The sequence below is a fragment of the Herpailurus yagouaroundi genome, unplaced genomic scaffold, assembly GCF_014898765.1.
Source record: "Herpailurus yagouaroundi ecotype Mexico unplaced genomic scaffold, PumYag 140, whole genome shotgun sequence".
NCBI classification, from domain to species: Eukaryota; Metazoa; Chordata; class Mammalia; order Carnivora; family Felidae; genus Herpailurus; species Herpailurus yagouaroundi.
Genome location: NW_024412395.1, coordinates 31,076,141 through 31,100,429, shown reverse-complemented (window position 1 = coordinate 31,100,429; position 24,289 = coordinate 31,076,141). Strand labels below are relative to the sequence as shown.

At 34.8% G+C, this 24,289-nt stretch overlaps 1 protein-coding gene across 2 annotated transcripts in view; it reads right to left on the bottom strand.

The window, feature by feature from the left end:
- The window catches only part of ACVR2A (activin A receptor type 2A), an 81,999-nt gene that overhangs the window by 12,443 nt on the left and 45,267 nt on the right, over positions 1–24,289 (bottom strand). The window contains exons 2-8 of one of the 2 annotated variants that reach the window (XM_040474992.1): positions 23,175–23,382; positions 20,532–20,641; positions 20,198–20,352; positions 8,544–8,567; positions 4,104–4,247; positions 1,663–1,806; positions 264–409 (exon numbers count right to left, since the gene is read on the bottom strand). In XM_040474992.1, coding sequence (XP_040330926.1) covers positions 264–409; positions 1,663–1,806; positions 4,104–4,247; positions 8,544–8,567; positions 20,198–20,352; positions 20,532–20,641; positions 23,175–23,382 — 931 coding nt within the window. The remainder of the gene's footprint in view (positions 1–263; positions 410–1,662; positions 1,807–4,103; positions 4,248–8,543; positions 8,568–20,197; positions 20,353–20,531; positions 20,642–23,174; positions 23,383–24,289) is intronic. The other variant, XM_040474993.1, reaches the window with a different exon arrangement.

Sequence of the window (24,289 nt, the reverse complement as noted above, 5' to 3'; positions counted from 1 at the left end):
TACATTTTCAATGTTATCCATGCTTTCAGAAATGAGACAAAATGTAAGTCAATAATTAAATTTTGCTAATGATATTAATATATACATTATCCAAAATACTTCCTAGCCAATCTCAAAGCCAATGTGAAAAAGAAATGAAAATCAACTGCCTCCTATAGCATGGTTGGAGAATTAGGGGAAAAATAAATTTTCCACAAGATTATTAAAAATTTAAATAATAAATATTGACTTATTTGGGAAAACAGTATAAGTTTTAGCTCTACCTGTGAGATATGGCAGGTTTGTGGCCATCTTTTAGGCCAGGTATATCCTCATGTAAGTATGCCAATCCTCTTGCCATGGTTTCTGCAATATGACACAATTCGTTCCAAGAGACCACATTAGCCTTTAGAAAGTCTGACAGTGAACCCTAAAGAAAAGGGCGGGGGGGGGGGAAAAACAACTTATGCTCTTGATAAAAGTCATATGACATGGAGACTTTACTTTTAAGAAATGATAGGAGGCAACATATCTTTACTTTTAGTGAATATTAACATCTAAAAATCCATTTTTCTGGAATGGTTCAAGTTTCCTCTTAGTAAACATTTGAGTAGGAAGGAATACCCCTAATCTTTAAAGTTTTGCTACAAGACAAAGTCGACTTCCTCCTATTTAGAAGGCAGGAGTTAAAAAAAAAAAAAAAAAAAAAGACTATTTGAAAATTTAAGTTCAAGAAATATTTAAAAAGTTAAAATATACAGACTACAGAGATGTTACACCATAGGACTGGGAAACCCAAAATTAAGACCAATAAACTATGTCAGAATCTTCCTCTAAAGATTATTGCCATCCTTTTGGTCAAGAATTTAGGGAAGTATAAGAGCCACTTATATCTGACAGTGACGAAACTGACTGCCAAGGAGAACACAATTTCCTATTTCATTAAAATGTACTTTCACACTAAATCTGAAAGTAGAAAAATTGAGGAAAAATAGCAGGTATGTTTTAGTGATAACTACTCTACAAATCAGTGACAGAACAAAGATCATCAGATAAATCTCTTGCCTCTATTTTTGTCACAGGCTACACTGTGAGAAACAAAATTCAAGCTAAAAAATGGTCCGTGTAATAAAAATGGATCACGTATGGTAAATGAAAATTACTAAGCACTAGCTACACTGAAATAATTATTTGTGAGAGAGGTATAAAACTGCAGCACAAGAGGGGCGCCTGGGTGGCGCAGTCAGTTAAGCGTCCGACTTCAGCCAGGTCACAATCTTGCAGTCCGTGAGTTCGAGCCCCGCGTCGGGCTCTGGGCTGATGGCTCAGAGCCTGGAGCCTGTTTCCGATTCTGTGTCTCCCTCTCTCTCTGCCCCTCGCCCGTTCATGCTCTGTCTCTCTCTGTCCCAAAAATAAATAAACGTTGAAAAAAAAAAAACAAAAAAACAAAAACAAAACTGCAGCACAAGAAATAAGGGACAGAAGACTGGTATTATGTAAGTAGAGGGTTAGGTGAAAAAGTTGCCATCTTTGCTCTTATATTATTTTTTTTTAAAAATTTGTAAATATTAACTGTCTATAATAACATACTGTTCCCAGAAAAATAAATCTGAGCGATTTGTGGCCAACATTAAGTAGGTAAGCCAACCCTGATCTGGAGTTAAAATGAAAAGTAGTTTTTACCTTTTCATGAAATGCTGTGATTAGCCAAAGGTCCACATCAACACTGGTGCCTCGTTTTTCTGCACCAATGAACTGTAATATGTTCTCATGTTTCATTCCAGGTAAACTATAAACTTCATATTCATTTTGCCATGACTGTTTGTCCTAGAGTTAAAAAGAAGGAATGGTAAGAATGCAAAGAACACAGGCAAATAAACCATATCTAAGAGATAACTGAAGTAGATTCTAAGGCAAAATTTAAAAATAAAGCTGTGTGTTAAAAGACTCTTTGATTTCATCTTATTTTTTCATAAAAGAAATCTGACAATAAGGTAACAACTCCATCACAAATGCCTGCCCTGCCCCATTCGCTCAAACATTCTTTTTTGTGTTTCTTGCTTGTAAATATAGGAGTTAGCAGAAATGCCATACTTCTGTATCTAACGATGGTAATACATTCTGCTTACAATTTAGTACTGTAGTGTAATTTTATCATGGTATGAAGTTACTTGTGTTTATTCAGAATAATCTCTGTAAGATATGAATTTCAGGTAGAACGACTTCATCTCAACAGAGGACAATGTTTTTGTTCAAAGACTAACATTATATCAAACATTCTTAACAAAATGTTGAGAATACCCCGCAAAGTCAATAGGAGAGCAATAGGGTATAAATAGGCAATACAATAATTTTAAATACTATACGCTCATTTGTGCCTGCAAGTGATCCATGCTTACTGTATGTCTACTTATAAAGAATTAGTTTCTCTTCACAATGGAATAATAAAAGTTTGAGGCACCATAGCATAATGGTTAGGAACTCTCTGGATCCAAACTATGTTAAGAACCTTTGCCAAGTTACATCATCATTCAGTTACCTCATTAACAAAATGGAGACTATAGTGTCTGCCCACAGAGTTGTTGTATTATAGGTATACTGTATGCTTTATTCTATGTATGAGTACTGTATCGATACGTATTACAGAGTACACATATGTGAAGCACCTCTACCTGACACAACAGAAGCACTCAATAAAACATTAGCCACTGTTATTCTTGCTGTTGTTACCTTTATGTTAATATCCAAAGGCCTTTCTCTAATTTTTTTTTAAGTTTATTTATTTTGAGAGAGCAGAGGAGAGGCAAAGACAGAGGGAGACAGAGGATCCCAAGCAGGCTACACACTGTCAGTGCAGAGCCCAATGTGGGGCAAGAACCCACGAACCATGAGATCATGACCTGAACCAAAATCAAGAGTCGGATGCTCAACCGACTGAGCCACCCAGGCACCCCAGCCTTTCTCTCATTTTTAAGCTTCTTCCAACAATGAAAGAAGACCCCTGAATTTGTGAATATTAGCAGTACAGACCCAACTCTTCCTCTAAGAACTATAGTTTTAAAATATCTGCATTGCTACCAAAAAAAAAAAAAAAAAAGGTAAAAAACTTCTTCACCAACTCTAACAGGCTTTAGAGGAGGCAAGAAAGATAAAAGATAGGTATATTAATTTGACTGTATAACTTTGGAATAAGGAAGATCTGTGAAGATACAGTGGTGGAGCCTGCATCACCAAACCCAATCAGGATTGCAATACCACACATGGCATTAGCTAGAGGGGTGTATAAGCAAGAGACAAGGAAGAAGAAATCATCATAGATTGATACCACCAATGGAATAAAACAAAACATAAGAACAGCTCAGAGGTGCATTAGACCAGGGTTTTATGAGGTAAGCCCCCTTTAAAAGAAATATAAGTCGGGGTGCCTGCGTGGCTCAGTCAGCTGAGCGTCCAACTTTAACTCGGGTCATGATCTCACAATTCATGAGTTTGAGCCCCGCATCTGGCTCACTGCTGTCAGTGCAGAGCCCGCTTCAGATCCTCCATCCCCTTCTATTTCTGCCCCTCCCCTGGGTTCTTTCTCTCTCTCTCTTAAAAAAAAAAAAAAAAAAAAGATTAATAAATACTTTAAAAATTAAAAAAAGGGAAAGAAAAACAAGTCCACAGTAAACCAATTACTGGGCATCCTGATTCACTGCCTCTGATAATTCACCAAACAAAATGAATCAGTCCGGGTAATAATACCTTTAAATAACTCTAAAACAAGCATGCTATTCTATCATTCTTCTGTTTGTTTTCTGATAATGTCAATGGGACATTAAAAGTTATCCAATGATATTATATTATTGGAATCCTCATCTTCATTTTGCACTTCTGTAGAATTTTTATTGGCAAAAGATCTCCTGTGTGTTCATTTATTGTATTTCCACCACTCCAAAGACTACTGTACAATTCCATGCCTCAGATGAGAAGGCGGACAAAAGGGGTAACCATTTTCCTCAGTATCACAAAGAACCACCTTGAAATATATGGTTTGTATTTTCAGACTGTTTCTGAATTATACTAATCGAGCCAGGTGTATCTTTTAAAAAATATGTGCAGATCAGAAAAATACAGTAACATACCTGTATTGGAAATATTTTCACAGCTACATATTCATTGAGCAACTGGGCTTTCCAAACACAACCAAATCTTCCCCTTGCTTTCACTTCTAATAACTGTAGTGGCTTCAAACCTAGTAACGGAGAAGGTGGGGGTGGTCCTGGGTCCTAAGATAAACAATAATGATAATATTAAAAAGCAGCACACAATACATATCAATTCTAAATATGAGAAAAAAGGGAGTATACTGAGGAATCAATTGACAGAAATGGTAAACACATACAAATGACATTAACTTCAGTCTTGCCCAAACTGATTTCTCAAGCATTACTAATTATTTATAGTGATCATAAGGCAAGCCACTTGAATCAAGAGTTTTCATAATAACATTCAGTGAATAACATTCACTACTGCTATCTAAGTACAGCAGGAGAAATCTCAAATCATTTTTAGTCTCACTAATTTTCTGGACTAAGATTTTCTGTGACTTTTAGGATATTACTTAACAGTATTTCAATGGTTTCATCTAGTTGATACTTCATTAGAAGAGGATTTTAAAAGTGCCAGCAACAGCAAGTTATGACTATGTCTCAAAGAAATATACTCCTCAAAATCCACTACTTTCCCCAGTGACTGTTTATCTTTAATCTCAGAAATGCCCATAGTCCTTCTCAAACACACTGCAAATAAGTGTATCAAAGCACAGAAGAGAAATATTTTGAATAGCCAAACTATTACGTTCATTCTGATTTTTCAACCTATTAGCAATTCATCCCTTTGCTTATAATTACCAAATTGACCAGAAATAAAAATTATTAGTGTTCTGAGTCTGACTGGCAAAGAAAGTACAAATTATAATCCAGAAAATGAGTGGTCACTGTAGTAGATGTACAAGGTAAGTAAAACGAAAGAGAAGAGTACTGCTACAGGTAATTTAAAAAATGGAGGAAATACAGGATGTGAACAGGAGCACAACATTTATGAAACACAAGGGAATCCTCCCTATACGAACTCCTCACGAGAAGCCTCGTATCAGTTCAAGATCTACAACTAAAACAAGATGTAGGAAGCCTTCAGAAAAGCTTCCAGAGCAAAGTAATAAAAATGTTTTGAAAGGCTGCATAATGAGTATTGTAAGGAGGAACTAAAATTTCTGTGGCAACAGCAACAGACACTGTGACCCTGGATGGCATCTAAGTCGCTTGGAAAGTGTGTGCCATACCCTTATCCATGCAGCTCTCTTTCCCTTTCCTCTCAAGACAAAAATCTCTTCTAATGCCCTAAGACTGTCAGTGCTCCCTTTAGGTATTATTCAGCCTATTGGTGGCACTCAAGAATTTTAAAAGTTGACATCTACATTAGAAAGACCCTCAGAAAATAGAAACATTGCAAAGTATAAAAGAGGAAAAATGTGCAATTTCACTGTGGGCAATCTTTATAACATGGCTTGAGAATTCCTATTTTAAAATAGGAGGATAAACTAGAATACTTCCTGTAACTAATTTCAACCTCAAATGTTTATTTTTAAAATGTCTACAAAAGCTGCTTTTCCTTCACACATTGAAAAGATGAAAGGTTATACAGTAGAGCTAAAGAGTGCTGCGGTTTCACAGAGTGAGGAGTCTAGGAAGTCAGATACAAATCTTAGAGAAGTATGGCCCCCAAAGTTACGATTCTCAGTGGGAGAGGACAGAAGAATCTATGGAGAGGTTTTATCAAAACTAAACCTACCCTACCTCATTTCTTGACTGGTCACTTATAACTGTAATAAGAGATTCTACTGAAAAAGAGTATGTTATTTACGTGGATGTGGAGACAGGAGAAAAAAAGGTTGAAAACTACTCTTGCGGAGGCAAGAGAAACCACTCATGTTCAAAATCCAAGAATTATTAGATAACTGCATAAACTAATTAACGTTAACAGAAAAATTTATGTTTGAAAAACTTTATAAGCATTTTTTTTTAATGTTTATTTATTCTTGAGATAGAGGAAGAGACAGAGCATGAGCAGGGGAGGGGCAGAGTGAGAGAGGGACACAGAATCCGAAGCAAGCTCCAGGCTCTGAGCTGTCGGCACAGAGCCCGATGCAGGGCTTGAACTCAGGAGCTGTGAGATCATCACCTGAGCTGAAGTGGGACGCTTAACCGACTGAGCCAACCAGGTGCCCCTGAAAAACTTTAAAATGACTATAAAGTTAAAATCAATGATTTCCCCCCTTCTTTAGAAATAAGTCAGAAACGTCAAGTTGTCAAAGCAGGGATAACAAAAACTAAAGTATGCAGATAAGAGCTGAAAGGTGAAGAGGCAAAATAACGAGGTAAAGAATAGAATCGCTCTTTACTTAAACATTAAGATTTTGAATAACTTTAATATAAATTGATAATGTCTCTTGATAACATTCTATATCACCAATTCTGTTCTAAAGAGTACCAACCACACAGCTAGGATTTAGTCTATAAAACAGTATTGAGATGACTTAATCCACATCTCAAATTAAGAATATGTCAGCAGTTCAAAATAATACTAACCTTAATTTTAGGAAACATGCAAGAACTCTCAATGTCTATACTTAGGGGGAAAAGATCACTGAATATTTTCTAAGTGCAAAGATAAACTTCAAGGTTCCCATAAGTTTCCAAGGTTTTGTTTGGCAAGTTCTAAGCTACCATTATTTCAGTAAAGCATCTTAGGTCACTCTCCCAATGACATTACCATTCTATTCAGTATTATATCATAACAACCTGAAAACAGACTGTTGTCAAAATTACTTATAAATAAAAAGCTTAAATTTAAGAACACTGGCAAATTTTTAAAGGGTGAGGAAAAGGTCTACAAAAACACATTCGTATAAAATCTCAAAACTTTTAGAAATGATACATGTGTTTTTAAATAATACTCTATAATACTTAAAAGTTGAGACTCAAAATGAGCTAATGAAGTACAGCTAACTGAATAAAATATATAGTGCCAAATCAATATGCCTTTTTGTTTTAATGAAAAATTACTAGAATATTCTATATCATACTTTTCAACTCTTCATTAAATTTGTAAGACGCTTTAACTGTATCTCTAATATTTGGCTTTTATTTATCCTATTATCTAAGAATATCAGAAATTATTTTCAGTTTATGAGCATCATTATACTAATTTACCCACCAAAAGTCAATGCAGTTCACGCTTGAACAACATGGGTTTGAACTTCAGCGGTCCACTTATTATGTTTCTTTTTTCTTCCAATAAATATAATGCAATGTATTTTCTCTTCCTTATGATTTTCTTAATAACATTTTTTGTCTCTAACTTACTTTATTGTAATAATAAAGTAAGTATGTATATCAAACATACAACATACAAAATATATGTTAATCAATGGTTTGTGTTACCAGTCACAAAATTTAGTACTTTGATGGGGGTAAAAAGTTACATGCAGATTTGACCGTGTAGGGCGTCGGCACTCCCTTCACCCCGCATTGTTCAAGAGTCAACTGTACTTGATTCTAGGAATAAAGATTTATACCTTTAAAATATATCAACAACCCAAAGAGACAAATTCAGATTTAAACTTCATAATGACATCAACATTCTGATGTTATCCATAAAACATGTCTTCGCCCTGCTACACAGAAAACCACCTTTTAGGGAGCCATGGTAAGGTGTGCAGAATTCCTGAAAACTTGCCCTAAGTCTCTAGTTCTCTTGCAATAAATACCCATGCTACTTTGCACAGTTAAGAAGACATGTATTAGAACATAGCTCTGATTACATCTCTTCTTTACCCATTTGTATATGAAAATTATACAATTCTGGCATCAGAAGACCTCATGTTGAGAAACAACAAATGGCAGTAGCTGAAAAAAAGTGCACCTACCCAAACACCACTACCCTCTAGAATTACTAAAATCAAGACTGGAATAAATTAGTACAAGTAAAGAGCTGCAAAGTAGTCTGTGATCATTTTCTTTATTCTGAGTTCTCAAGGGTGAGAAGGGTGAATTCTAATCTAAAATAAAGCCTTAATCTCTAGACAGCAAAAGATGAACTGGCTAGCCCATTTGCTACAGAGGCTAAAGATGCAAGAAACTATCTGAAAATATAGATTTCATGATAAAAGATAATGGGTTCAACCAGAAAGTCAGCTCCTGTTAAAAATGTGCATATGTGAACATTTAAACTGGTGACATTTCTAGCCACTAGGGGTTAATGTCTACTCAACTAAAACCGTTGTTTCTACATTCCAACTTAGATAAGTATAAATGCTGGTAACGATTCCTTGAAAACCAAAACTATTACGTGGCAAATCAATCATGTTTTTAATACTAAAAGTGGTAAAAAAAAAAAATCATAACAAATTTATAAAGGATGCACAATAAAGCAACAACGACAACAAAAATCTAAAAACAAAATGTTCAGTATGCATCCACAAAAAGTTCCACAACCATAAAACAAACATCAATGCATCTTACCTCTATCATTATATGAAAGGCGTGCTTGTGAAGAAAAAACACAGGCAAAAGAAATTACGATTTATATCAAGAATGAAATGAAAAATGACACATCAGTTACAAAAGTGAAAGAAAGAGAATAATGATTTAGCTTTTTAAAATTGGCAATGATCCAATTTATCATATTTTTAAAATAAAAGTTGGGAACACTTTCCTTATAAACAGAGGAAAGTAATATCAAACAAACAAAAAACTTGGACATTACCTTTCAGATAAGGGGTATTATTATATACATGGTTCTGGTATGACCCCAAGTTACCTGATCCAATAAACTTCCGAGTCTTAAGTAATTGTTACGTGTTTTTCTAAGAAGTTCTAGAGTCTCAACTGGAAGAGTAAAATGAGCAATTTAATTGAGAAAATATCTTGGAATTGGCTTCTGGACACGAGAGGGCAGTATTGCCTTTAACAAAAACCAGGAGCAGCACAGGAGACATTTTTATGTAACTAGAAGTTGGTTCTCAGCCCACACTCTAACAGTTGTTTTACGAATCTCTAAAATCTATTTCCTGAACTGCTTCACTCCCTTTTCATGGAAGACAGTAGAATCATAATAGAAAAATGTTCCTGATGTCTTTGTGTGTGCAACATAAACAATATACTAGGGTAAGAAAATAAGACTGAGGAAAAAATTTTAAAAATGAGATTTAAGTAGAACACAGTGACAGGCCAGGCCCACTGTTGACTACTTACTAGCCACATAAGAGTGAAGAAGTCAAGTAGTGGTGGCCATGAGAACAAGTATCCATACATATTTTTTAGTCTGAGGACACTTAGATACTGACAAGACTTTTGAAAATAAGATTTTCATTTTCCCAGTCATCCTAATATAGTTAAGGGCCTAAATTTATAATTAAGAGAAATACTGTCACCAATATAAAAATCCCCTCCTTCAAATCCCCTCCAATCGCTGAGTATAACCGCCATTTCTAATATCTCTACAATATTTATACAGAGAATAGCACTGATTTGACAACTCATTTATCTGCACCAGCAGGTTAGTTTTTCTTCCTTCTTGATTTTTCTCCTATGATAATGGTTCAGGATTATTTATAATTCATCTAAACGGCTTAGCTAATCCTACTATCACAACATCTTATCAGTACTCCAGAGTAAAATTCATCTCTTTGAAAGAAATACATGCCAAATGAATAACTAGACTTTAGCTTCCCAGGGCATAGGTATGTCTCAGGTTTTGTTTTACAAGGAATTGTAACAGGGATAACAAACCTACCACTGCAAGTAACACTGTGCAAGTATGTGCCATCCATGCATCTTACCAAAAAGTCTATCTTTGCTCAATATACTTCTCAATAAATGAACATGAGAATAAGTCCTAGAATGATCAAGCTAAACAAGAGATGCCAACGACAGGCCTCAATGTGTAAACTATGTTACAAAATAAAAGGGTCAAAACAGAATCCAAAAAAATTAAATCACTGAAATACATGGATAAAAAGCAACCAAGCCAAACAAACAAACACACAAAAAACAATCTGAATTCACAACACAGAAAATGAAACTTGACTATCATGCACTATAACTGGAGAGAACAGTAAAAAACAAATCAGCACATTAATGTCAAGTCATCAGGCTCCTGGATGCGAAAGAGACTTCGCTGCTTATTCCATAAGGGGGAAAGAAATTTAACTAAATTATATTGCCAAATATCAGAAAATAATGACTAGGACTTCTCCATTCACTCAACCAATCTTTACTGAGCGCCTACTTTGCACCAGACACTGACTATCTGGCTTCTCGTGATGCTTACTACAGTGTGGAGGAGTAAGACTAATCAAAGATACCACACTAATGAATGCATAATTATGAAATAATTGCAATAAAAAGAAATTCAGTATCCTGAGCACCTGTAAGGAGAAAACTGACTTACACTGGCAGGTTAAATAAGATTTTCCTGGGGAGAGGATCCTTGAAAAATGGAGTAAGTACTAGAGGGAGACAGATTAGGTACGAAAATGGCATTGGGATACAATGACTCGTGCAACCAAATGGTTACTGGTTCTATTTACTGAGAATGAGGTTTGGAGAGATTATTTCCCTGAATGTTAACTACTTGGAAATATCTAATTGCTGATGTTTAGTAGGCAGTTAGATATACAGAACAGGAATACAAATAAATCTTTCTAGATTATAGATTCTGGTTCATTTATATACTATAAACATATAGGACATATACTATGAATTTTCTCCTATTTACTACTTAAATCATTCCAAGATTGATATATTTTATGTGTGTGTGTATGTACATACACATATGTGTATATATACATACACACACACACATACATACACACACATATATACATATATATACCTAACAGGGGGATAACTCACTAAATATCTTCTTAGGACCTCAAGAAGAATTAAGGACCCCTCCTACCCCCTGCCCCCTACACAAAGTATTTGAAAACCGACCAATTCTGAATTTGTCTCATCTTAGTCATCTAATTATCTCATGCTGTAGGAAATTTTACAGTTGCTAATTTTAAAAAAGACTATTGCCAAGCAGATAGAAATAGAATATATAAAGAAATAATATAGTGTATGTATCAGAACAAATGTTTCTGAGCTAGGAAGACATTATACATTAACAGATTCAATAATATTGATACCGCCAAATGCACAGCCATCATTCTATCCAGTTAGATCTTCAAAATTCCACTGTGATGCACCAACTCCTACTTCCTCCAGTTTCTCTCAACTAACTCCTGAAAGCAAGGCAAAGGCAGACAGAGGTGGATGAGACAGTTCCATAATAAGTTCTGAGTAAGTTCCCTAAGGAGAAGGTAGCTCCTCAGGGTAGTTAGCAGGGGGGAGGTTAAAAGTCTGAAGAGACCAATCTCCTTCTGGCCACTGCTCAAAAGCATCAGGTTTATTATTAAGGATAGAGGAAATTTTTATTTATTTTAGCATTTGTATTCTTCAAGTAAAGCTGCAAAAAGGAAAAGGATCACTACATATTCTATAAATTATGGCATGGTAAGATGGTTATGTTTACCTACAGGGTTATATGTACTTACGATAAAAGCTATTTTGACTTTATAAATATTCATTGTTTATATTTTTTAATGTTTTTTTTTTTTTTTTGAAAGAGAGAGAGAGCATGAGTGGGGAAGGGCAGAGAGAGGGAGACACAGATTCCAAAGCAGGCTCCAGGCTCTGAGCCATCAGCACAGTGCCCAACCTGAGGCTCAAACCCATGAACCGTGAGATCATGACCTGAGCCGAAGTCGGACGCTTAACCAACTGAGCCACCCAGGCACCTCTCGTTGTTTATATTTTTATATAAACAGTAACTCAAAGGGTATACAAGGTTGTATCTGAGAAGGGAAACGTTTTGGAGATGAAGGATACAAAAGGGACTTCAACTTTATCAATAATGTTTTATTTCAATTACGTTTTCCTAAAGATCCAAAGTAGATGTAAGAAAATGTCTGTTCTGAGTGGTAGGTGTTTGTAATATTTTTCTCAAAACTTCCCTGTATTTTGCTCCTTTATTTATGACATAAATGTAAATAAAGATTTAGTTATCAGCCAAAAAAACAAAATACTTTAAACATACTTTATATACTCTGATCGTCCTCTTTATCCTACTTTAGTTTTTTACAGACCCCACCTAATTACTTACTGGAATAAATAAGCCACTCAATTAAAATCATTTCAGTGAATAATAATCCTTGGATATAAAGGCCCAGACTCTACCATTCCAAAGACTGACACTAGAGCAAGACACTTCACCTATCTGTCCTTTGTTTTTCTTGTCAATAAAATGGACTTAATAAAACAGAACCTATATTTGGGGTGTTGAAAGATTAATCTGTGTAAAGTGCTCCGTGTAGTCCTTGACAGAGTACTCAAAATGAAATTTTTTATTACGCTAATTTCCAAGTATTGGCATATAAATATGTATCTTCAATGGCTTCAATAAACACAACTTCGAGTACAATTCTGAAGTTGTTACTCTGGCAGCAATAATAGCTAACAGGTTTTGAGCACTTATCATTAGATAGGCGTCCCAGATATGGCTCCTGGTCACTAAATAACTGGAGTCAGACATTTCTCCTCTTTTCCTCCACTCTTGCTCCCTTCTTACTCTGCCTGTCACTGCCAAGCTGCAAAGCCAAACAACCAATCAACCAACCTATTTTTTGTTCCCTTATATACTAACTGTGGGCTTCAAAAGGAAAGAACTGTCCCTCCGATGCTTATCACCACACATCAGCATGATGCCCAGCACACAACAGGCTCTGAAGCATTAGGTGAGTGGTTAAACTAAAACAAAACAAACCCGAACGAACACCGAACACCCGACAGCCTATGTGATACAAGCAGCTTTTCACTAACAAATGGGCCTTTTCATTTTATTGTCTCAAATTAACAGAAAAGACTTGACAGTGATGAAGTAGCTAGGAATGAAGGAACAGATCTACGATGAGGTCCAGGAAGTAGAGTTGAGAGAAAATCAAAGTCACTTCTTCCTATTTTCCATCTTGCCAGATAAGAAAAAAGAGAAATTTTTTATTTTTTTTAATGGTTATTTAATTTTTGAGAGAGAGACAGAGCTAAGCAGGTGAGGGGCAGAGAGAGAGGTAGACACAGAATCCGAAACAGGCTCCATCCAGGCTCTGAGCTGTCAGCACAGAGCCCAATGTGGGGCTCGAACCCATGAACCATGAGATCATGACCTGAGCTGAAGTAGGACACTTAACTGAGTGAGCCACCCAGGCACCCTGAAAAAGGAGAAATTAGGTACTCTCATCTATATGCATCAGTCCCATTTGTAAATTGGAAGATGCGGTCCTCCACAGTCCAAAGAAAAACTGAACTCAAGATTTTAAAAATTAAGTGGAAGTCATTTTTAGAAATAAAGTGCTCCATTATTAACTTTAGTGTACAGCTTTAACTCATTTTAAACTTTGGATAAAGCTTTTAATTTTTTTTCCTTCTCCTCTTCCCTTCTTTTTTGCTTTTGGATATAGAATTTCAGCAAATCTCAAGCAGACTTGTCCATTCATTTGTTAAGTAAAATAATTCATATATGCCTAAGAGAGTAATTTTTTGTCAAGCTGCAAGTCTACAAATAATTTATGACACTTCTCCCAACAATCAGTTTAGAAGTATACATAAAACTTAGTTGTAATTTAAGTTGTAACAAAAATAATCACACACAAAGGTAGAACACAGAAGAAAGAGACATTTGCAGTAGTTCTGAACTATTTCTTAGGCATGTACCAAAAAAAAAGAAAAAAAAAAAAGATGCTCAACTGCAAGACAAGAGCATTATATCACCAGATTTTAAACCTACTAAAATAAGACAGTTAAAAATATTGTGAAATGTAGACTCCAGGTCTTAGCAGAAACCTAACACCAACTCAAAGCTAATAAAACATCAAGTTTTGAAATTTCATGAGCATACATTAGAGCTCCACTAAGTTTCACTTAAGAACACATCACTTAATCAGAATGAGACTGAAAAGTATTGAGCTGAAAAGCTATCCTCAGTATACCTTTAAATTAAAAGAAACCAATTGTGAAATAAGATTTGTAGTTTATAAAAGGGAAGGAAAGCATGTATTCAAACGAATGAGATTAGAAAAAGGTGTCAGAGGATACATATCAACCCGTTAAAATTGATTATTTCAGGAAAATGATAAAGGAAAAAAAAAAGGAAGAACAAATGGTTCTATCTCCTTTCTTTTGCACACACTTCCTTCTGTAGAATTTGTCTTATTATAACAAGCAAGTATTATAAATTCTTAAAAAGAAAAGAATTAAAAAGAGAAAGTGAGTCAACCTATTTCAAGATGTGGTTTTGCAAGTATAACAATATTAGCATGTTAAATACTCACTTAAATTTAGTAAATTTCCCCTTCATCCTCCCCAAATAAATAAGCAGCACACTTTCCTAAACTGGCTTGGTTGAATGTTAGGCTACCCTTTCAGTATCTTATTAATTTTAAATGGGTACACATACAGACTCATGTTCAACAGCAAAGTCCTACACAGCATTTTCAGACAGCTTGGTTTCTCAGTGGACAGTAATTTGGCAGAGCATGAAATGACAACCTATTATTATTTTAATATTAAGGTCAACAGGATTATTTTGTATGCCCAATTCAGTATCCCAAACATCTGACAGCCTTTATTCTCTATCAGACCAAAATCTAGACAAAATGTCATGATGCAAAGAACTGAAGAGACTGATGTCACTTAAATAAGTATTAATGTTGCAATACTACAGTACTATTTATATAGCCTTTAAAAATGCACAAGAAGTTAACTTCATACCTTGTTAAAGGTAGGTAATTTCTAGTTCCTAAAATCTGCTTTCTTATCAGCAAGTGTTTTTTATCAGCACAAATATAGATCTTATTAACAGGAAACTGAAGCTCACGTATGGTTTTGAGAGCGATGCAAACACTTTTATTGAAACCACATTAACTCTAACCACAATAAGACTTCTTAGTCATAGAGTCAATGCATCTATTCCCTCCTATTCTTGACTCACCGGCACTAGAAAAACCAGTTGTGTTCAGTTTACTCACTGTAGATACAAGAGCAAATTCCTACATGTGGAAAGACAGTTTCAGCACAGGCAAAAGAAAAGGACCTAGGTGATGGAAATTAAAAGGATGCTTCAAAGCTTGTGATTGCAGAAAGAACTGAATACTGACATTCTCTTATAAAAGCCTGAATACTTCAACTTATTCTACCCTAAAGACATACAGCCTCAATATTTTTCTTAAAACTAAGCCCTAAAGCTTTTTATTAAAGGAATCCAGGGCATGCTGCATTATCATCTCAGTACAACTCTAAATGCAACAAAGTCACTTCAGTAATTCGTCACTTACAGAGTGGTTATATCTACAAACAGTAGGTGACAGACAGTAGTGATTACAATACACCCATGGTATTCAAGGGGCTTACAATCAAGTGGGAGACTGGAACATGTACACAAATGACTAGTGCCTTTCTCAACTGGGGCTATTCATCTGAATCACACAAGATATAAACGGACTTCAGCACTATTTTCTCAATTCTTTCAAGGACAGTACATAACTAACACCATTCCAGATATATATAATGGATGGCTTAAGGTGTAAAGGGAGGAAAGAATAAAAAGGTAGATGTATGGAGGTATGGAAGCCCATATGTCATACTCCAAACTGTGTATTCTTTGCTGTGGGTCATTGAGAGCCCTCAAATATTTTTTAAAACAGAAGTAACATGGGGCACCTGGGTGGTTCAGTCGGTTAAGGGTCCAACTTCAGCTCCGATCATGATCTCACTGTTGGTGAGTTTTGAGCCCTGCGTCAGGCTTGCTGCTGTTAGCACAGAGCCTACTCTAGATCCTCTGTGCCCCTGTCTCTGCCCCTCCTCTACTCACACTATCTCAAAAATAAACAAACATTAAAAATAATAATAATAATAAGTAATATAATCAGACATGTAAAACACTATTCTACAGTAACAGTATAGATGAAGAGAGAAGACCAGCTGAGATTACAGAAATAATCTCAGCCATAGGTGTAATAATGTCCTGAACTACAAAAGATCAAGAAAGATAAAAAGGTGAATGAACAGGACTTGGTAAATGACAGGGCCAAAAAAAGTAGCAGCTGTCTCCAAGGCTTTCCATCCAGGATGACTGGATGATACCAAGACAGTGATACCATGGAACAATGTTAGAAACATAATAGTAACAGATTATAAAGAAAGAAGGATGGCTTCAATTAAAAAAAAAAAAAAAAAGAACAAAATTACTTTACCCATACTTCTAACTATACTAGATCTGAGAATAAATATTTTTTACTGGTTACTAAGAACCATAATTAAAGACCAGATTTTAAAGCATGTATATTTCCATATCACTTCCTCACAATAAAATACTAACACCAGAAGAAATTCTAACTCAATGTCTTAGAAATAAAGAATCCTACAATTTAGCTGTCAGAACCAGCTTAGTAAAAAGATACATGTGGATATCTCTCGTCTTCCAGGATGCCATAGGACTGATCTTTTAGCCCCCAGTGAGAATAAAAGACTGAGATCAGACCAAGGAATGATCACAGTATGTATAACTTCAGCTTGCTCTGTGAGATTCACTGTAAATTCTCAAGTATAGTTCTTATTGTAGCAATGACTTTTCAAGAAGATATTACCACAATGAGACTAATGTCTTACAAAGACCAATTAATTCACAAACCAGCCTTTAGCCAAAGCTTTAAGGAAAAGTTTACCTAATAAAAGGAATGAAATATTTCATGACACTGTCTAAAAATGTTTGAAAATTTGGGAGGAAAAATCCACAAGAATATAAGATCTTTCCAGAATTCCTAAACCTAAACCCTGGAATTTTCCTAATTCATAAACCTTGAAATTAAGCTTTGAGTATGGGAACCTGAATATGGACGAAATAGGGAAATCACTGTAAGACTTCAAATGTATGTCTCCCTTACTACCCCTGTCTCTCACAAAAGTCTTGAATAACTAATAGGCAGGGGCACTATCAATTCAGAGACTCAGGAATCCTTACCTACAACCAATCAATGCTGATAAACCTTATTCTAAAATGTGCTAAAAATTTTTCTTAATGGAAACACAGGAATATGCCCTTCTATATTTCCATGACTTTTCCTTTTTGTCCTATGTGAGGCCATATGATGATATTACTCATTTTAGTAGTCAGACTATTCAATATCCAAAGTAGGAAAATAAATTAACCTATAGAATGATTTTGAGATGGCAGTGATGTTTACTGAATTTTTAAAACAGCAGAGACATCAGCTTCCTTGGGGGGGGGGGGGGGGGGCAGAACAGCAAAAAGCAGTAAAGGTTTAGTGTCAGAGTCCTTGGTTCGGATTCCAGCTCTGACACTTGTGAGTTTTGCTATGTCTCAACTTCTTTATCTATAAAATGGGGATTGAAACTACATAAACAACCCTGTAAGGTAAAATCAAATCAGCATTTTTCACACCTGGCTGGTCACAAGAATCACCTTGGAAATTTATTAGAAACATAAAATCTCAGGCCCCACTCCATACTTACAGGGATGTGGCCCAAGAATTTGTATTTTTTAACAAATTCCAAAGATGAGCCTTACATACCAGTCATAATTTAGGAACCATGGAAAAAAAATTTATGTATGTTTTTACATATTCTTATAGAAAATTCTTGTCTTTATATATTTATGTAACTTACCAGTATCCTAGTACAATACGTTCTAAGTGTTCAATAAATACTTGATGTTATTATCAATAATTACTTTAAAATAGGAGATAAAATTGATCATTTTGTAACAGGATGGCCACTAAGCAGTGTTGCAGAACTACTTTGTATAATCCTCTCACCAAAAATGAGACTTAAAGCATGATAGATACTATACTGTTTGAGACAGTGAGAGATGATATAAACTAAGTTCCAAATTGATGACAACCCCTCTTTTGCACAACGTAGTTTGCAACAGATGGAAAGCATAAAGTTAGGCATGTTTATATTTTTCCTAACAAAGCTTGACCATTCCAGATCATTCCATCACAAAACCATGCAAATTCACCACAGAGCAATTCAAGTGCTAAATAAATGTGTACAGTATCATTAATACGGTAACAAATATCCAAAGCCCACAGAAATGGATATTCATTGAAGATTCCTGATTCTAAGTTATTTATGAATAATAACTGCATCTTTCCTTTTTAAAGTCTAAACGTTTGAATTAATTATCATTTCTAAATAAAATGGCCTCATGTGTTAAGATACTGAGCCTTTTATTTTTTTTTATTTTTTTTATTTTTTTTAATTTTTTTTAACGTTTATTTACTTTTGAGACAGAGAGACAGAGCATGAACAGGGGAGGGTCAGAGAGAGAGAGGGAGACACAGAATCTGAAATAGGCTCTCGGCTCTGAGCTGTCAGCACAGAGCCTGATGCGGGGCTCAAACTCACGAACCGCGAGATCATGACCTGAGCCGAAGTCGGACGCTCAGCAAACTGAGCCACCCAGGCGCCCCGATACTGAGCCTTTTAAAAGAAAGGCCAACCACACCTTTGTGCTAATATTATGTAAATATCAATGCTTTCTATAAAATTACATGATTTTTTTAAGTTTTATTAAGAAACTTAACAAATTTGTTTTTAAATTGAGTTTCCAGTTTGTTTCGATCATCACACAAATCTAGGGTAAATTCAGACACTACTACAAGTACTAAATACTCTCCCTTCTAAATACAAACATAAATAAAAAATAGTTGCCAAGAGAAGATAAAGTGTACAGCCTATGACCATTTGGAGTAAACTACATATATTTATTAGGCATTTATTTTTTTTATTTTAAAATACTTTTTTAGAGATAATTTTTAATAAACTCATAACTTAGTTACTAATGTGCAAAAGTCAAACTATTTTAGCTGCACAAAATAGCATGTTTACCTAATTTGAAGAATAAGGTATTTTACTTTTGGGTTTATTTCTCCATACACACATCTTAAAAGATTATGGGGATCAATAATCTAATGCTAACAGATTGCTTCAAGTACTAAGGAAGAAGGATGTTATGTAAATAAAGCTTAAAGGGAAAGAAATTATTTTGGTCATTAAAATATAGGACTCCACCATTTTTTTCTATCAAGTTTTAACCATTAATCCTAGTGGTATCAGAGAAACAAAGTTAAACCAAGAGAGCCAGAAGGCCAAGGTAATCTGATCTTAAGAGTTAAAAGAAACACAGTAAAAACTACAGTTCAAAGATGTCTCACACAAGTATGCCAAAGCTTTCACCACTCCTCAGCCTGCAGAACATTAACTACTTATATTAAAAGAGCTTGTAAACCACTGTACCAGCACCACTGCCTACATGACAGGGAATGAAGAAAATTTCATGAATTTAATTTGATTACTCAACATATCTACATTTTCAGGTATATTTGGGGTCAGGAGAGTGAAATTGAGAGTATTACAAAAGTTTTTAGTCTTCAAAAAAAAAAAAAAAGCTGTTAGTCCTCAGTACATGCTTGATATACTGCAAACAATAACGATGCACCTGCAACTACCAATGACAAGTAATGAGAAGCACTGATTATCTGCTCTTCTTCCCAAAACATTTTTATGCATATATCTTCCTGGCGCCTTTGTGAAACCTCTTTTTTCCACACTTTCTTGATTATCTTGCTAAATCCCTCCCTGTGGTTAAAAGGATAATTTGGCAAGCTGTCTTGAAAAAGGCACAAAAATTTAAGAATGGAAAAAAGAATGAAAGGAAAGAAAGGGTTGTGGTATTGCTTCTCCATCATCAATTAATTCTCAAGAAACAAAGCAGGGAGAATCTCCCACTCGAAAGTACTACAATGACAATAAAACTGTCCAAAGAACAGGAATACCCTTTGTTCCACTCTACTAGCTCAACTCCTGAGTAAGAGAAGTTCAGGATATAGCACTTAGTACGTTTGGAAAACTAGCTATAGTTCTCATAACAACAAACATTCCAAAAGTTAACTCCAAAAGAAAATGGTTTATAGCAATTTGGTGGGTTTCACTGCAGTGGTAGTTCTTTAAAATATAAAATTTAAAAAAGCACAAAGTACAAGACAATAACTTACTTGAGTTGGAACAAGTACAGGAGGGTAGGCCATCTTATGATGCCTGTACACCCAAAACGCACAAATAACAATCCCCGCAATTAACATAAGTGGCACCAAGGAATAGAGCAATATGTTGTAATAGGGTGGCTTAGGTGTAACTGGGTTCGAAGTAGCTGTGGAAAATGGAAGGAAAAAAAACAATTCAGATTTGGCCTACAAAATTCCACAAGAAATATTTATCATGGTATCAAATTTTAGGAGAAGGTATGAGTAAATTATTCCATCAACACAAATATGCTTTGTTTTCAGTGTACTAGTTGAACAGACCTATGTATTTTCCCTGTAAACTTACGCTGTGTAACTTCCATCTCTGGAAAGTAGGAAAACCTTTCGTTACACATATTGCCCTCACAGCAACAAAAATATACTTCAGGGCTGTCCTTTTTTTCTATACAATCAGTCCTATAAACAAACAAAGGAGAAATAATTAAAATCAACATTATATTGAATCTACAATGGAGTTTTGCTAAAGTTCTTCTCAGAGATGAAATAATGAAAAAGTCATTCATAGTCAACCTCAAGATTTTTATTAATATTCAATGATCAATTCTTAAGAGCCAAAAATGTTTCTGTAATCCTGTTATTAAATCTCATCAAAACACAACAGATGATTTTATAGCAATCACACTAACTCCTTGATACCACTACTTTATTTTGGTTTTTAATGATCCATCTAAGGCAACCACCTTTTATTTATTTCTTTTTAATTACTAGAAAAGCTTGAAAAGGAACATTAAGCCAATGAAGAAATTTGCTTTAGGAGTGCTTTCTCTTATAGGAAATACAGCTTTCCTATGGCATAAATACAAAAGCTAAATGCTATCAATAAAATTATGTGTATGTATACATAATTATACACATAAATATACATAGTATATGCACACATAAATAGTATATACACACATAAATATACATAGTATACACAAAAGGACACAAGTTCCTATCATGGCAGAACGTATCTCAGCATCAGAGACCCAAGCTAGATTTGGGAATTAAGAGTGTCAGGTTTTTTGTTTTTGTTTTTTTTGAGTAGATTTAAATTCCCTAAACACAGGGCCGCCTGGGTGGCTCAGTCAGTTAAGCAACAGATTCTTGACTTCAGCTCAGGTCATGATCTCATGGTTATGGAAGTGAGCCTCATGTCAGGCTCCATGCTTAGCCTGGAGCATGCATGTATGCCCTCTCTCGCTCTCAAAAATAAACAAACATTTTAAAAAAATCTTCTTATATACAATATGGTCTTATTAACTGTAGTTGCCATGCTACATTACTAATAACCCTAGGACTTGTTTTATAACTGGAAGTTTGTACCTTCTGACCACCTTTAACCATTTCACCTAACCATCCATATCCCAACACTCGCCTCTGGCAACTAACAATGCCTGGTTCTCTATATCTAGGCATTCATTTTATTTTTTGGTTTTCTTTTAAGATTACATATATAGGTGTGATTGTAATGGTTGGTATTTGTCTTTCTCTGTATGATGAATTTCACTTAGCATAATACCCTCAAGGTCCATCTATGTTGTCTCAAATGGCAAGATTTCTTTCTTTTTAATGGCTGGGAAATATTCCTCTGTGTGTGTGTGTGTGTGTGTGTGTGTGTGTGTACACACATCACATTTTCTTTATTCATTCATCCATCAGTGGACACTCAGGCTGCTTCCACATCTTAGCTATTGTAAATAATGCTGCAATAAACATGGGGGTGCATATATCTTTTTACAAGTTAGTATTTTCATTTCCTCCAGAGAAATACCCAGAAGTGGAATTGCTGGATCATATGGCAGTTTTATTTTTAATTTTTTGAAGAACCTCCATCCTGTTTTCCTAGTGGTCCCACTTACCTTTCATAATAGCAAATATCACTTGATGATCACTTCTGTTAATCAGGAGGCTATGAATCAGAAATGTAGCTAAAAATGTGTAATTACAGAGAAATAATACCTGGAAAATTTACAGATTTGGAAATATACTCTAAATACTAAATGCATACCCAAGATTTTAATTTCTCATAAAAATTAATATAATTCCATTTTCATGGGCTTATTCAACACATTTTGCTATTAATCACATATGGCCAATCAACCACAGGTTCATGGTAATGAACTGAGGCTCCTAAAAGTGGAAAGGCAAGTACCTAGTGTTCCATGAGTATATCAGTATTTTCTGGCTCCAAAATGTCTGTTTAACTAGGACCTTACAGACTCTCCGTGATCAGCACCCACCTACAGTGGAAATCCTGAGGCCCAGTTTCAGTGATCAGCCCAACATCTGTGGGACTCCTTACAGAAAGATCACAGGCAGTCAATAACATGTCTAATGTATTTTATTTCCAGTACAGAATAAAACAATTTAAGCACAATCTTTAAAATGTAGCTTTCTATGAGGACTGTGTTAGTTCTGATGTAATTCTGAACGTCAAGTTAAAATGTCTCTTGGGGGTAAAGAACAAAGGCTTACTTTGCAAGAAAAAGAAATGCAGTAAGATCAATTTCTTCCAGATACATAAAGAGGGAAACTAAAAGGAAATTAAATACTATGATTAGGCTTACTCTCCTTGAGGACAGAGGATAGATTTTCAATAGATATACTGTCTAATTTTAAAGCAATTTTAAAAATCCTTTTTCCTTAAAATTGATATTAAAAAAGTTTATCATCCTAATAACATAGGGGAAAAATGGTTCTTATCTATAATTCTCACTACTTGGTAGACTATTCAAAGTATATCAAAGATAAAACATAAACATCACATACTTATTTTATTACTTTAAAATGTGTATCTTGTCATTAGAGCATGTTAAAATGGTTTTCATAATCTCATCTTAAAAAAGAAACCTTTAAGTGAAAATCCACGCACTGATCTTTCCCCTTTAAAAAGGGAATAGAGAGGATTATTCAACATTCTCATAAAAAAAATAAAATGTTTCCTTACCTGTCATAACAGTTGATATCATCCAGCCAACAACCTTGCTTCACTATTTCAATGGAACCAGAAATATTCTTCCAGGTAGCAAAACAATGTCGCCTTTTATCTTTGTCACCATAACAGGGTTCAACACCAGTTCGATTGGTTCTATCTCTTTCCCAATTAGCGTTATAGAAAATACACTCCTGAGTTTCTGATCTACCAAGTATAGCACCTATAAGATAATAAAACAACAACTTAATATAACTGTATTAGCTCTTAAAATAAGAAACTCACAGTATACCAACCTCAAATGTTCCTAAAATGTCAGTAACTTACTGTCTTCCTAGTGTTGTAACACTAAGTTCAGGTTTCCAAGTCAATCTCTGTACTTGAAGTATAATAAACATAGTAATACAAAGTGACCACATTTATCACAACATTTCTCTGGAAAAGGCCAGTCTCACTTTTAAGAATGTCCTTGATAAAAAGCAGTAAAATTGTTAATCTAGGTGTATCTTGACCCTAGGTAGACTTCTTTTCAATATTCTGTGTGACAAAATGGGGACTAGGCAAAAGTACCTGTGCTGCTTATTGAAGTACAATGGTTGCCTCGAGAAAAAGCCTTTGCATGACTGAGTTGGGAACTACACCAACTATGGTTATTCAGACGTCGATATGTGACAGACCTGTTCTCAAAAATGAACCAAATAAGCCTATTACTTCAAGAAAAACAACTGACAGTATGCATTGCCAATTATAAAATCTGAATTTTCAAGCAAGGGAAGAAATTTGGAAAATCTGTATTGCCACCATCAGCCTGACACTTTCCCAACACTTGATTCTCTGAAAAAAATCAGTGGTGATAACAAATTTAACTTTTAAATATTAAATAATGAAATGTGCCAGTAATTAGTAGGTGTATATAATTCAAGAAACCAATATTTTCTAAATGAGTTACGTGTGATGTTATAAAAGTATTCACGGGTTTAAAAAATTCATTCAATGTTCAAGACAGTCCCATAGATTTTAATGTTACAGAGGATTAATGTTTCAAATTCTGCACTGTAAAACTAACTTTTAAAAAACTATCTCTTGTCTTATATGGAAAAAAGGTAAATGGAATACCCAAAATAATTCTA